This window comes from Bufo gargarizans, chromosome 8 (genome assembly GCF_014858855.1).
Source record: "Bufo gargarizans isolate SCDJY-AF-19 chromosome 8, ASM1485885v1, whole genome shotgun sequence".
NCBI lineage: Eukaryota > Metazoa > Chordata > Amphibia > Anura > Bufonidae > Bufo > Bufo gargarizans.
The window spans coordinates 177,688,217-177,703,727 of NC_058087.1; the positions used below are offsets into that span (position 1 = coordinate 177,688,217).

At 47.1% G+C, this 15,511-nt stretch overlaps 1 protein-coding gene across 1 annotated transcript in view; it reads left to right on the forward strand.

Annotated features, from left to right (window-relative positions):
* Positions 1-14,890, forward strand: part of LOC122944439 (CREB binding protein) — a 41,042-nt gene extending 26,152 nt beyond the window's left edge. The window contains 28 exon segments of the mRNA XM_044302710.1: positions 125-343; positions 454-553; positions 990-1,136; positions 1,228-1,345; positions 2,364-2,556; positions 2,657-2,710; positions 3,019-3,143; positions 3,234-3,416; positions 3,720-4,142; positions 4,590-4,754; positions 5,287-5,470; positions 5,566-5,684; positions 5,879-6,118; positions 6,218-6,306; positions 6,997-7,077; positions 7,263-7,319; positions 7,400-7,477; positions 7,870-7,937; positions 8,098-8,248; positions 8,383-8,529; positions 8,681-8,794; positions 9,474-9,639; positions 9,948-10,115; positions 10,212-10,373; positions 10,908-11,015; positions 11,017-11,190; positions 11,290-11,691; positions 11,693-14,890. Of these exon segments, the coding sequence (XP_044158645.1) occupies positions 125-343; positions 454-553; positions 990-1,136; positions 1,228-1,345; positions 2,364-2,556; positions 2,657-2,710; positions 3,019-3,143; positions 3,234-3,416; positions 3,720-4,142; positions 4,590-4,754; positions 5,287-5,470; positions 5,566-5,684; positions 5,879-6,118; positions 6,218-6,306; positions 6,997-7,077; positions 7,263-7,319; positions 7,400-7,477; positions 7,870-7,937; positions 8,098-8,248; positions 8,383-8,529; positions 8,681-8,794; positions 9,474-9,639; positions 9,948-10,115; positions 10,212-10,373; positions 10,908-11,015; positions 11,017-11,190; positions 11,290-11,691; positions 11,693-13,381 (5,924 nt within the window). The 3' untranslated portion in view covers positions 13,382-14,890.
* Positions 14,891-15,511: the final 621 nt, after the last annotated feature.

Sequence of the window (15,511 nt, forward strand, 5' to 3'; positions counted from 1 at the left end):
GTAAAGTTGTCCAAAATCTTTGCTGTAGAATAGGTACAGTTGACATAACCCCTGCTCTCCTGCATATACTTGAACTATCTTGTCTTTACCTGGACTGCATGGGCTTACGCAATTCTCTTTTCAGCTCTCCTTGGATCTCCTTCCAGTGGAGTTCAGAATCCCCTTGGGGCAGTAGGAACCCAACAGACTACTCCTACCCTCAGCAGCCCCAACCCAATTGACCCCAGCTCCATGCAAAGGGCGTATGCTGCACTGGGTCTTCCTTATGGTAACCAGTCTCAGGGCCCTGGGCAGCAAGCACAGTCTCAAGTTCATCAGCAGATACGTGGCATCAACGCACTGGGTAAGGGTTTGTAACTAATGTGTGACTTGGACTCTGTATGTTGCAGCCAGTCTACGCGTGAGCTGATTGCCCTGTATGTGTTTAAGAATCTTCTTCTCTTGGCCATCTAGGTGGTAATCAGATGAACCTCTCCGCTGGAGGAATGGCGACGGAACAACAGACTAACCTGCTCAATGAAGCTTCTCTTCCCACTGCACTGGCAAATACAAAGTAAGTAACTCACGTTTTTTTGTTTCTCCCTGTAAATCTAGTGATCATGACAGATAGTAACTGAAATGAAGACGTTGTGCTGTCAGACATGCATTGCTGAGTATTGTGTAAGCCATTGTCAATCATTACAGGCCGGTTCTCCTAGCATACCCCCCTGTCTGATCTTACATCGGGCGTGGAGAGACACCTCTGAATGCTGGGCTGTTGAGTTCCCGCGGCAGATATCGGATGCCCAGCGAGTGGTCTGCATGGGTGCTATTTAATGGGACCCATGCACGATGCTTTCCGGGTATCGGACAGATGCTGAGGCAACTGTCTTACCCTGTGTGCAGGTGCGTCTCTCCACTCCCAATGTCCTAATAGGCCGGCGTGTATGCATGGACAACCCCTTCACGTGAACATCCCACGTAACTTATATTTTTGTTTCCTGTTGCAGCTCCTTGTTGGGTGATGGTAACAATCCCAGCTCTGTTGGCAACTTGGGTACCATGCCTACAGCAGCACCACCTTCTTCAACAGGGGTTAGGAAAGCCTGGCATGAGCATGTGACCCAGGACCTCCGAAACCATCTTGTTCACAAACTGTAAGTAAAGCGTGTGAATCTTCACAGTAGTTATGAGGTGTTTTGGATCATGGACTCTCATGAAGATCTGTCACTGGTTTTCCTCTTGTAGAGTCCAAGCAATCTTCCCCACTCCTGACCCTGCAGCCCTGAAAGATCGGCGGATGGAAAATCTGGTGGCTTATGCCCGGAAAGTGGAGGGTGACATGTACGAGTCCGCCAATAGCAGGGTATGTGACCAAATCGTTAAAAGCCTCTTGTAATGCTGGGGCCTCTCTCTAGGATGTATTATGGTACTTGGAGGTTTGACCTCTGTGCCAGACCTGGGGTCACTTCAGCATTTTCCACAGTGGTGCTCAAAAGGTAACTGTAATAGTTAGGGTGTATTTACACTGTCACGTCCATATTTTGCGGACTGCGGACACCAGCTGTGTGCACCCCGCATCGCAGCGCAGACCCATTGACTTCAGTGGGTCCGTGATCCGCATATTGCGGCCAAAGATAGGCAGTGTCCTATCTTCGGAACAAAATGTGGGTCCTATCTTTGGCTGTCGATCGCTGACCTATTGAAGTCAATTGGTCTGCACCGTGATGCGGGAAGTGATGTTTTGTGGTTTGCATAATGGAAATGGCCGTGTGAATACACCCTTATTCAAATAAAAATGCGGTTCTTTTCTGGGAAAAACTTAAATAGGTATTACCATCTGAGACAATGGGGGCATATCGCATTGTCTGACCCACACGTATATCGAGAATGGAGCGGGGAAGGTGGTGGCTCGAGGACCCCAGTCCAGCCACCGCCAAGCGTTCTCCCTATAGAAGCGAATGGGAGTGCACTGCTCTTGCGTGGCCACCTCTCTAATTCATTTCTATGGGGTCGACAGAAATGAATGGAGGGTGGCTGCACATTTGAAGTGCGCCCTCCACCACTTTTTCATGGCTCTGTTCTCGGTGTAGCTCTCTCCTAGCGATATGCCCCCATTGTCTGAGATGGGAATACCCCTTCTAAAGGGCCCCAGTGCATAACTACTGCTGCGGTGCCTTCCTTCTGAGGACCGTGGGCTAGTCAGATATACACGTATCAGGGAGTGGTGAAGCATCCCATCGATTGTCAGATGCTTATTAGCAACAGGTTGGAAACCACTTATGTAAATGTGAACGTTAGCTCGTTTGTAGTCTTTCATGAAGACATGGGTTCGGATGCTTTCTGCATTTGCTTTACTAAGTCTCTTGTGTTTTACCATCCAGGACGAATATTACCATTTACTCGCTGAAAAAATCTACAAAATCCAAAAGGAACTGGAAGAGAAGCGAAGGTCTCGTTTGCAGAAACAAGGCATTCTGGGCAACCAGACCTCTCTACAGACACCTGGTACACAGGCTCCAGCTCTTCCACAGGCAGCTGCTGCTCTTGGCCAAGCACAGCCTGTCCGGCCAGCCAGTAAGTTTCATGGAGTCTGAAGACTATATGGACCAGTCGCATCCATCATGTTGTGATCTAAGATGGCATATCACAATTTTTTTTTCTGTTTCCTCCTTAGATGGCCCACTCCAAATGTCTCCGGTTCCTATGAGCAGGATGCAGCTGCCTTCAGGTAACAATCCCTAATGCTCTCTAGTACTACGATTCTTTTCCTTATTACTCTTGATATGGAGTTTGGCAGTTCAGGCCTGTATATTTTAACTGTTGCTCTGCCAACCAATTTTATCTAAACCTCTCGAGGATGATTTTTGGCTGATGAAAGCTAAAGTACATAACATCTAGGAATGCAGTGTATCCGTTCTGCAAGGCGTGTTTCTTTAATAAAAGATTGGATGAGCTTATCCATGCTGCATTAATACTTGATGCAAGCCTTTTGCAACTGATTTACAGTTTAGTAAAAGTCTGTCCTTCCCTCTTCAGGAATGAATCAGTTTAACAACCTGCCCATTGGAAATGTACAGATTCCTCCTGCTCCGATGGGACCCCGTGCAGCTTCCCCGCTCAACCACCCCACACAAATGAACAACATGGGATCGGTGCCGGCTGTAAGTAACTTGTGCCCCAGGACTCGCCATGCCTTAACCGTTTTATGTAGGGGTCATGTTAAATGTTTGATTGGTTATTTCTTCCCGTAGATGGCAATGTCTCCTTCCCGCATGTCCCAGCCACAGACCATGATGGGCGCACATGGCAATAATCTAATGGGTCCAGCACAGACTCAGAATCAGTTCTTGCAACAAGGACAGTTTCAGCCCAATAATGGAGGCTTAGGAGTGACACTAGGGCAAACGGGGGCAGCAGCGGCTGCGGTGTCACAGGTAAGGAATGCTCCATATACATTCAGAGTGCAATTTTTTTTTCTTCCTCTTTCTTTGAGAGGTTTTCCTTAAATATATATCTCTGACTTGTCCATAGGTTCTTATGTACCCAGCATATGTTAAGAGTATGATGCCATATGCTGGGATATTATGTGTAGGCATGGAATTTTTACAATGGGAGTCAATGGTCAGTGTATGGCTATACAGTGGCAAACATTAGGGATATATGTCTGGGAAAACTCGCCAAAAATGAGATGTGAACATTTTTTTATTTTTTTTATTTTATTTTTTTTACTTTACCAGCAGGGACAGGCGCCCACTGCATCTTTGCCAATCAGCAACTCCATGAACATTCTGGGCCCTCAAACCAGTCAGCTTCCAAGGCCGGCCCTCTCCCAGTCTCCCCTCCATCAGACTTCTCCTTCTGTTGCTGCTGCTGGTATGCCTCCTGTTCAGCACCCAACACCAGCCGGCATGACTCCACCACAGCCAGCAGCGCCAGCCCAGCCATCCACTCCGCTGCCACCAGCAGGGCAAACCCCAGCACCCACCCCTGGCTCCGTCCCGAACGCCATGCAGACGCAGAGCACCCCAACGGTGCAGGCAGCTGCCCAGGCTCAGCTCACTCCACAGCCTCCTACTCCTGTGCCCAGCCAATCTGTGCCGACCCCCCAGCCAGCTCAGCTGCAACCAACATCTGTACATGCAGCAGCTCCTGGCACTCCAGTAAGTATATTACATCTCGGGGTCTATTCACACGGCAAGTTTTGACTGTCAAAATCTGCCGCATATACTGTGCCAGAGACCGCCCCGGTTGTTCATTCTGAATGCCATGGGCCTGCTTGCGGCTTAGCTCCACTGAATGGAGTTAATTCACAAGCGGACGCCCACTGTGGCTCCGCTCGGCGGCTGCCCGCTGACTACACCAAGATGGGATGTCCCTTCTTGTCACAGCTTTGAACCACTGGGCTGAGAAATGCAGAGCTGCATCCCGTATAAAACAGTGGGAGGCAGGCACCACGCAGCCGCCGTCTGAATCTTGATGCGGTGTCCGCACCAAAATTTTAACAGCATATTCCGCCATGTTAGTGGTTGTTAGCTGGAACTTGCGTATAATACTTGCACGTAATCTGTGCAGATGAACTTCTGCTGAAAAGGCTGTTGTGTTTTCAGCTTTCACAGGCAGCTGCAAGTGTTGAGAATCGTGTGCCTACTCCTGCCTCGGTAGCCAGCACAGACAACCAATCAGCCCCTGATCATCCAGTTAATGATGTCAAGCCAGAAATCAAAACTGAGGAGTCTGAGCCTAGTGAGAACCCAATGGAGCCCAAAACAGAGGTAATTTTTAGCTCAATCGTTCTGAGCATTGGTTGTGCTGTATTTCTTATTACGAGTGCCAATGCCTGTAGATGACATGTTACTGATCATGCTAAATTTTCGCAGTCAAGTTGACCATACACTTCAGATAGCTGAACAGATCGCCTAAGCTTGAATGTGTTCTCAGTGGTGACAGGGCTGTTGCCAAACCCCTCTAGCGGATGCCTATCTTCCCTGAGAACAAAAGGATTGGGCATATTGAAATCCAACTTCCCTAACCCAGAAGGAAGAGTCTGGACACTTTCATACATGTCTGATGGTCGGTTAGACCTGCCTACGTTTAACTAATACCTGTTGCCATCTTTTAGGACTTAGGTCTGCATCTCGACCACACTGAATCCAACAAGGTGTTTGGATGCATCCTCTGTCCTACATCTCTCTATGGTGTAGGCGTTAGTAAGCCTCAGACTCATGACATTTATTTTAGTGCGTCCTACATAGGCGTTCCTAACCGAAGAGATGTATATCAAAGATTTCTATCCATAACTTATAGGTGGAAGAAGAAGTACCCGCTCAGGTAAAGGAAGAACCAGTTGAAGGAACAGAGACAAAAACAGAACCAATGGAAGTTGAGGAAAAGAAGCCAGAGGTAAAGGTAGAAACCAAGGAAGAGGAAGAGAATTCAAGCAGTAACACTACACCTCCGTCCACATCGCCTTCTCAGCCACGGAAAAAGAGTAAGTGCAAGAAAGGGTTTAAGCTTTTTTAATACCTGCTGTGACATTGTAAACGTCAAGATATCAAATATGTTTTCTGTCTTCCTTGGTTTCAGTATTTAAACCAGAGGAGCTACGCCAAGCCTTGATGCCTACCCTTGAAGCGCTATATCGACAAGATCCGGAGTCATTGCCTTTCCGGCAACCCGTCGATCCTCAGTTACTGGGCATACCAGTGAGTAACGTAAGAACCTCATCCATGATGATGCGGTTTATTTACTACAGCAAGGATGCTTCACTATAGAGCCAAGTGACCACCTTGCCTCCCTTCCCCCTAAACTGCCTGATGTCCTTGCATTTCTAAGCTTTTAAAAGTAAACCATATTAATTTGACACACGTTCTAATGCCCCGCGATACTTTGATCTTAGGATTACTTCGATATTGTGAAGAACCCCATGGACTTGTCAACCATAAAGCGGAAACTTGATACGGGGCAGTACCAGGAACCATGGCAGTATGTGGATGACGTGTGGCTCATGTTCAATAATGCCTGGCTGTATAACCGCAAGACTTCCCGGGTTTACAAGTACTGCACCAAGCTTGCCGAGGTGTTCGAGCAGGAGATTGACCCTGTTATGCAGTCACTGGGCTACTGCTGTGGACGGAAGGTAAGTTGTGGATTGAATGGTTTTTGCTTTATATATATATATATATATATATGAGGAGGAACTTCAGTTTCTAAAAATCTGTGTTTTCTTTCCCCCTAGTTTGAGTTCTCCCCACAGACATTGTGTTGTTACGGGAAGCAGCTTTGTACAATCCCTCGTGATGCCGCCTACTTCAGCTATCAGAACAGGTAACTTCCCCTCTGCGTTGCTTTTAAATCAGGTGCTAGATAACTGTGCAAACAGTCAGCTGTCACCTGGCCAGGCCTGAAGTAGTGTCCTTCTGTCTAGAAAGCAGGTATCATTCCGTCTATTGAGCGGTTTCTTTTTGGAGCCATATGAATGGCTATGCTGATGCATTTACATTAGTATACCCATATAGATAATGTGCGCCAGGTTAATTTTGTGGTGGTATCTTGTGGACTGGGGTTCAACCTAAATTCACACAGGAAATTCATCTTGTAGAGAGAATCCAAGACACCTCCTGGTAGAGTATAAGCTGCTCTTTTCGGAGCACAGTAGTCAAGAACAGCGACGTTTCAGCACGCAGGGCCATGTACAGCTTGAGAAAGGCCTGTTTGCCAAAGGGTTGCTGTTTTGGGCTAATATGCTCTAAATAAAGAAGTTTATACTTCATCTTCCCAGGTGCATTTGCATAGGGCACTGTTCATAGTGTACGTCAGTTATCCTCTGGTCCTGTAGTATGCTGCACGGTAGGTTGGGTAACTGTATGTGAATAGTGCAGCACCGCAGTGCGATTTTGCCCTTAGACAAGATCCCAAGAACAATGAATTATAGGTGTATCCTAGGGATCACCATTATAATGCAGTTTTCGTTAATATTCTGGCTGTAATGCACATTTCTTTCTTACCCGATTTTAGGTATCACTTTTGTGAAAAGTGTTTCACTGAGATTCAGGGGGACAACGTAACTCTGGGAGAAGATCCTACCCAGCCTCAAACGTAAGTTATACCACTTTTAAAACCGTACTGTGTTGTCTATGGTGACATTGAGCTGTTGTGTAACGGAACTATGTATGCTGGATTGTATATAGGGTGCTTGTAGGCGCTGTATGAGAGAGGCAGGATAGGTGCACACAAGTAACAGGCTGACCAGGCGGCTTTTTTTTTTTTTTAATTTTATTCAGGACAATCTCCAAAGAACAGTTTGAGAAAAAGAAGAACGACATGCTGGATCCTGAGCCGTGAGTACCACTTCTGCAGTCTGGTATTTTTCCAATGCATCCTTGCAGCTTTTCTAATCTCCTTGCTCCGTCTTCCTCAGGTTTGTGGATTGTAAAGAATGTGGCAGGAAAATGCATCAGATTTGTGTGGTACACTCTGACATCATTTGGCCATCTGGGTAAGTTCCTGGGTTGATGCACCCGATCTCATAGCGCCTGCATATTTTTTTTTTTTATATCTGCACGTTTGGTCAGGGGTTTAAAGTTGTTTTCCAGGTTATAGATATGGATGACCTATCCTTAGGATAAGCCATCAGATTGGTGCTGGGTGCCCCACCAATCTGCTTCCGCCACCTGAAATGCCACAGAGAATGGAGCTGTAAGCACAGCTCCGTTCTCTGCGTAGTGGCCGTGCCATGTTACTGCGGCTTCGCTTGAATGCCATTATTCAGAATGGACCTGTGCTTCTGTGGCTGCTGCAAATGGTGAACATAGGTAGTCAATAGCTATAACCCAGAAAGCTGCCTTTATAATTGATTTGGGCTTAATCGCAACCTTTTTTGCTTTTCAGATTTGTCTGTGATAACTGTCTGAAGAAAACTGGAAGGGCACGGAAGGAGAACAAGTTCTGCTCAAAGAGTGAGTGATTTGAAATTGTTGCCAATTTAATGTAATGTGGCCCCCATTCCTAAGTGGATCTGATTTGGGTCCATCTGCATTGATTATGGTGCCTGTATATGAAAAATGATTTTTATACCTGCACATAGTTTAGATGGGTTGATTTTCTTCTTTTCTTCAGGACTCCAGTCAACTCGACTAGGAAGTCATCTGGAGGACCGTGTTAACAAGTTCCTTCGGCGGCAGAATCATCCTGAAGCTGGAGAGGTTTCAGTCAAGGTGGTGGCCAGTTCTGATAAGATAGTGGAAGTCAAGCCCGGCATGAAATCCAGGTAAACCATTTCTAGTTGATGGCTGAGCCGGCTGCACAGTTACGGATCTTTCTGTATGTGCACCTTTTTAGTTGAAATATATATATATTTTTTTTGTTATCACTAATCCATTGTCTTGATCTCTCCCTTTCAAGGTTTGTTGACACAGGCGAGATGCCGGAGTCCTTCCCTTATCGTACTAAGGCACTTTTCGCTTTTGAGGAGATTGATGGGGTGGATGTGTGCTTCTTTGGGATGCATGTTCAGGAATACGGATCAGATTGCCCGCTTCCCAACACCAGGTATATAAGACAGCCGGTCTGTGCATATCCCACATCTATACCATCCGCTGTATAAAGCCTTGCAGTGCCATCATACGGGCGCAGTCCCTCTGAAGTGGTGCAGATGTGCTGCGGTTTCTTGTCTTATCTTGAACTCGCTCTCTCTCCGCAGACGTGTGTACATCTCGTACCTGGACAGTATTCACTTCTTCCGGCCACGCAGCCTTCGAACAGCGGTTTACCATGAGATACTCATTGGCTATCTGGAATATGTGAAGAAACTTGGGTAACCCTTCCTTCACTCCAAATCTTTCATTTCAATGGTCATATAGATATGAGTGATCACAAACACCAGTAAAATAAAGGGTTAAATGGTTTAGCCAACAGAAAGCGGATTACAAGAGGTACCCGGCCGGGACTTCCAGTGATCCCATACCTGTTTGTTCCCCTCTTTTCCGCCACAATCACCGGGGAAACAAAGCCCTACATGCCCACTTGACATAAGTATTGTGTCCATGCAATGCATGACATGGGATGTTATCCAGCGTGTTCTTTGATCTGGCTAATAAAGGGACCCTCTCTATTAAAAGGGTGTTCCCATTTTAAAAACTGATAGCAGTGTCACTAAGATTGGTTGGGACCCCCACAGATCCTGAGAATGACTAGGCCACAGCACTGGTGTAGCACCGCATGCTGCATAGCCCCTAAACCAGTGCTGCTTCCCATTTTATTCACAGGATGAGTGGGTGTCCCCAAATGTTGGACCCCAGTCAGTCATAAAGTGATGGCACATCCTAATATATGCCATCACTTTGTAAGATGGAAATATGCCTTGAACTCATCGCATAGTATTTGAATTAATAGTTTTTTTTGTTTTTTAACCACCCACCTCATTATTAGTAGGTTAGTTTTGTTGTTTATGGATTTATTTTTTATTTTCGACCTTTCTCTCTCATTTCTTTTAGCTATGTCACAGGACATATCTGGGCCTGTCCCCCTAGTGAAGGAGATGATTATATCTTTCATTGTCACCCAGCTGACCAGAAAATTCCAAAACCAAAACGTTTACAGGAATGGTACAAAAAGATGCTGGATAAAGCTTTCGCAGAGCGTATTATACATGACTACAAGGTATGGTTTAGGCTTTTTAGAAGGTACGGTAAATTTCGAGGGGGTTTCCATAGAATACAGTTTATATCGTAAATGGGATAAATGAGGGTGCAGTTGTGTTTTTTGCTCATTATGTAATTTTTTTTTCTCTATACACGGTGACTACAAACTCCTCTTTAGTTTCCATATCTTTCAGCTGAAGCAGCCTTACCTCTGCCGCTTAAATTATGATCTATCAGACTAACCTGTCCCTAAATGGTTTTCACTGGAAAATCCCTTCTTTTACTAAGCATCGTTTCTTTAACACCCGTCATGCTTTTGCCATACAGGACATCTTTAAGCAGGCCACAGAGGATCGCCTTACCAGTGCCAAGGAGCTTCCGTATTTTGAAGGGGACTTTTGGCCTAATGTGCTGGAAGAGAGCATCAAAGAACTAGAACAGGAGGAAGAAGAGCGGAAAAAGGAGGAGAGCACAGCAGCCTGTGAGATCCCCGAGGTAATGATTGAGGTGGGGCAAACTATGCTGGGGGGTCTAACGGGATATTTGTGGCAGTAATCCATGAATGCTAAAGGTGACTTTTGCATTTAGCAGGGCTGCCAGGGCGACAGCAAGAATGCAAAGAAGAAAAACAACAAAAAGACCAACAAGAATAAAAGCAGCATGAGCCGGGCTAACAAGAAGAAAACTAGCATGCCCAATGTGTGCAATGATCTGAGCCAGAAGCTGTATGCCACCATGGAGAAGCATAAAGAGGTACAGTCAATGGATGGCGTGAAGGATCTTGATTCTGGAATGTCCTGTGTTTAGTCAATTTTGAGGAGATTTTGCTTTATTTCGAAGGGTTAGTCTGGGATTGTAATAGTTACGACCTGTTAAGATAGGTTGTCAATTTCTGATCAGTGGGCGTCCGACGAGTACCTGTTTAAAGGGTCCACAGGGCTCTGACAAATGTTTGCAGCCTTTTCATAGTATACCATGTGTCGTATAATGGCTTTGCTTGGCTATTGCAGCTCAATCCCACTCACTTGAATGGGATTGAGATGCACATAGGCCGTGTGAGCGATGGACATAGTGTCCTTGCCTAGAAAGAGGCTGCAGCATTCATCCAAGCACTGTGCCCTGACTGGCGGGGTGCAGGGAGTTGACCCTCGCTGATCAGATATTGATTTATCCTGGGGATATTAAAATCTCAGACAACCTATTTAAGTCATGGCGGTAACGGAGTTGCATCTGTTCTGAATATTCATCCATTGCTTGGTCAGTAATATTTTTGACTTCTTGTTGTAGGTGTTTTTTGTGATCCACTTCTACGCGGGTCCAGTGATCAACTCCCTTCCTCCTATTGTGGATCCGGATCCACTTCTGAGCTGTGACTTGATGGATGGGCGTGATGCAGTTTCTGACTCTGGCCCGTGACAAGCACTGGGAGTTCTCCTCGTTGCGTCGATCCAAGTGGTCCACGCTGTGCATGTTGGTGGAGCTGCACACACAGGGACAAGACCGATTTGTGTATACCTGTAACGAATGCAAGAACCACGTGGAGACGCGCTGGCACTGTACTGTATGTGAGGTGAGCAATCATTTGGCGCCTTTATTAAGTAAGCTTGCTGTGTGCGGTGCAGTACATTGTGCTGTAAAGGGACTAACTCTTCCTCCCATCCTTTTTCAGGATTATGATCTGTGTGTGAACTGTTACAACCTGAAGTGTCATGAGCACAAGATGGTCAAGTGGGGCCTGGGTCTGGATGACGAGAGCAATGGTCAAGGAGAAGCGCAGTCTAAGAGTCCACAGGAATCAAGGCGTCTGAGCATCCAGCGCTGTATCCAGTCATTGGTGCATGCTTGCCAGTGTCGCAATGCCAACTGCTCGCTGCCTTCATGTCAGAAGATGAAGAGGGTCGTTCAGCATACAAAGGGTTGCAAGCGCAAGACGAACGGCGGGTGTCCTGTCTGCAAGCAGCTTATTGCATTGTGTTGCTACCATGCAAAGCATTGCCAGGAGAACAAATGTCCTGTCCCCTTCTGTCTCAACATCAAGCAAAAGCTACGGCAGCAACAGCTACAGCACAGACTTGCAGCAGGCCCAGCTCATGAGGCGGCGTATGGCCACCATGAACACACGAACCGTTCCTCAACAGCCTCTACCTTCCCCTACGCCTGCAACTCCTGGCACACCCACACAACAGCCCAGTACTCCACAAACTCCACAGCCTGCCCCTCAGCCCTCTCCTGGAGGAATGGCCTCACCAGGCTTCCCTAGTGTGGCTAGGCCTCAACCTACCAATGTGGCATCACAAGGGAAGCCATCAAATTCATTGCCCGTAGCGCCTCCTACCCAGCCACCTCCAGCTGCTGTTGCAGCCGCCCGTCAGATAGAGCTGGAGGCACAGCAACAGCAGCAGCTGTATCGGGTTACGAATATTGATGGCATGCCTGGCGTACGCCCAGGCATGGTAAATCCAACTGTTGGACCAGTAAATTCTTTGCAGCAAATGGGTATGAATGTGCCACGCCCTGCTCCAATCAAACCCCCTCCCATCATCACGGGTATGCAGCCAGGAGGACAGTGGCCTGCCAATCCTATGCCTCAACAGACTCAATTACAGCAGAGTATCCAGCGTCCAGCCGTGATGCAAATGACTGCTGCCCAGCAGGTAGTGGCTGGGCCTCGAATGCAAGGCGTTCCACAGCAGCAGCCACGCAACATATCGCCCAACGCTTTGCAAGACCTTCTACGTACCCTCAAGTCGCCCAGCTCTCCCCAGCAGCAACAGCAGGTGCTCAACATCCTTAAATCGAACCCTCAGTTAATGGCTGCTTTTATTAAGCAAAGAACTGCGAAATATGTGGCCAATCAGCCCGGCATGCAGCCTCAGCAGGCTCCGCAACAGCCACCGCAGCAGCCCGGCATGCATCCTCAGCCCGGTCTGCAGAACATGAATCCCATGCAAGTTGGGATGCAGAGGCCCAATGTTCCTCAGCAGCAGCCAGGGATGAACCCACAGAGCCAGGGCATGGGCCTTATGACTTCAGGTCACAATCCCAGTCTAGCAAATATGAACCCGCAGTATCGAGAAATCTTACGACGGCAGATAATGCAGCAGCAACAGGGCGGAGCAGGCATGGCAGGTGGAATGGCAGCTCACGGGCAGTTCCAGCAACCACAAGGAGGGTACCCACAGTCTCAGCAAGCGCTACAGCAACAACGTATGCAACACCTCTCCATTCAGAGTGGAGCCATGGGACAGATGCCGCAGATGGCACAGCAAGGGTTGGGCACAGATGGGACACCGACAACCCTCCAGCAAGCATTACGGATCCAGCAGCAGCTCAAGCAGCAGATTGCTTCCTCCGGCCAGCCTAATCCCATGAGTCCTCAGCAACATCTCCTGACGGGCCAGCCTCCGAATACTCATCTTCCCCCTGGCCAACAGATTGCCACCTCCCTGAGCAATCAGGTGCGCTCGCCTGCCCCCGTCCAGTCTCCCCGCCCTCAGTCGCAGCCTCCACATTCCAGCCCTTCACCCCGTGTACAGCCGCAGCCTTCTCCTCACCACGTCTCGCCACAGACGGGCTCGCCTCACCCTGGCCTGGCAGCTTCGATAGGAACCTCCTTAGACCAGGGCCACCTGGGAAACCCCGAACAGAGCGCCATGCTTCCCCAGCTGAACCCTCCCAACCGTGGCGCCCTGACGAATGACTTGTCTCTTGTGGGAGATACTTCAGGGGATACCTTGGAAAAATTTGTTGAGGGATTGTAGCATCCCCCCCCCCCCCCCCCAAAAAAAATAAAAATATGCAGCGAACTGGAGAACTGCAATGGTGGATGGGAAGGGGGGCTCTTGTCTCGCTCTCTGCCCCCCATTTGTTATATATAAATATAAATATATAAATATCTATCCCCCCCCTCCCCCATTCCTTCCACCCCTCAATGGACTTTGTTATAATTTTTATTTGCCTACTCATTGCTGGTCTGCACATCAGGGACACCGGGCCTCAGTCTGGACTGAGACCACCGCCCATTGCCAGATTCCATGCCGGCACTGTTGGAGAGGATGGCAGAGCGCTGCTGAGCACCGCCTTCACCTTTCTCTGGCACTGTCAGTGGCTGCTCTGAGTTTCGACACAGTTGAACCTATTTGTGTATCGGGAGAATTTTTTTTTGTTTTGTTGTTTTTTTTGTTTTTTTTTTCTCTTGAAAGCCGACCAGAAGGCCAACATTTAAGATGTCTCCACTGCCTGGTCTGACAAGGGGAATATCCGGCCCAGGAGCGATTTGTAGAGGGGAACTACCCTTCTTTCATCCTCGCTCTACATGTGGGGGTGAAACATTTCCTTCCCTGCCAGATCGGTGCAGTATTGCGTCTGGCAGTGAAGGGGTGAACTCTTAATTACGCTGACGTGTGTAATTATATCCTTTTCTTCTTTTTTGAGGACTGTCTTATTGGGGGGGGGGGGGGGGGGGGGTGTTCTCCTGCAGCTTCAAGAGCCTAAAACAAAGTAGTGGACGAGGTTTCACTTTTTGCCACTTGTAACTACATCGATCTTTTCCAATCTGGTATTTTTTATTTTATTTTTTTGGACCGCTTTTAAAGAGGGTGAAGGATGCTGTAAAAAAAAAAAACACACAAAAAACTGTCATGGTTTACTTTACTTTCCCCTTTCTGGGGAGAAAAAACCCGAGACATCAGAAAGCTCTTCCACCCGATATTCCCAGCATAACCCCCTCCTCTCCCCCTGTACAGTCTTTTTCTGCGAAGCCGAAATCGTGCAATCCGATTTCACCACTCTCTAGAAAAATTCCCCCCCCCCCCCCCCCTTTATTTTATTATAATTATTTTTTTTATTTTATTTTTTTGTAACGGCTGGGGCATGAAAAACGGAAAACTGCTCCCTCGCAACTTTTTTTTTTTTTTTTTGAACTGTGTATTAAAAAAAGAGGAAAGAAAAAAAAAAAAAACAATGGAGAGAATCGAGATCCGAGCAATCAGTGCGGAAATCATGCTGGTTCTACCCCTTTGGAATAGGCGCAAAACAAGGCGGGAAACACAAAACTTAAAAAAAAAAAAAAAAAAAGACTTGAATCATTGTACAGAATGGTAGAACGCGTGACGAGACGTTGGGAGCATTTCTTAACCTATGACATTGTTAGCCACTTTGCTGTCAGATGGGAGAGGCGATTCTTTCATCCCTCTGGCAGGGAAGGGGTGGAAATACTGTCTTGACAGCAGCTGTTTTCATGCTGAGTAAAAGTGTACATGGTATTAAAACTTCAGTGTTCTGTTTTTTTTCTTTTTCCCCCTCCCCTCTTGGTTGTTCTGTTATGCAGATGCTGTTTTTTGAACATTGTACGCTGGACTATGCATGTTTTTATTTTATTTTTTATATATATTTTTTTTTCTTGTATATAAAGTATTGCTTAAAATCGATATAAATTACTGAAATTTTTACCATGTAGTTTGTTCCTTATGGCCCCTAGAGCATGACCGGATCCAGGTGATTATAGAAAGCTTCCTCCGGGGACAAGTTCTCTCTCTGCTTCCCTATGTAGGGGTTACTTGCAAGGAAAGACGGGTGGGGGAGGTTTGTGACCACTCCTGACATGTCTGTTTTAGGCCTCATTCACACGTCGGTGGATCATCCATCCCATCCGTGTTTGGTCCGCGTGTCATCCGTATTTCACCGGAACGGCTAGGCTGAAAAATTCAATGCCGGAGCATTTCCTACTGAAAACCGCAGACCAAACACAGGATGCATCCTGTTGTGCCTATGGTTTGCACGGACCCATAGACTATTATGTGTGTGTGAGACATCCGTAATCACGGATGAAAATAGGGCGCGTCACCACAGACCCAGGATCTGTGAGATGTAAATACATTAAAGACAATGGG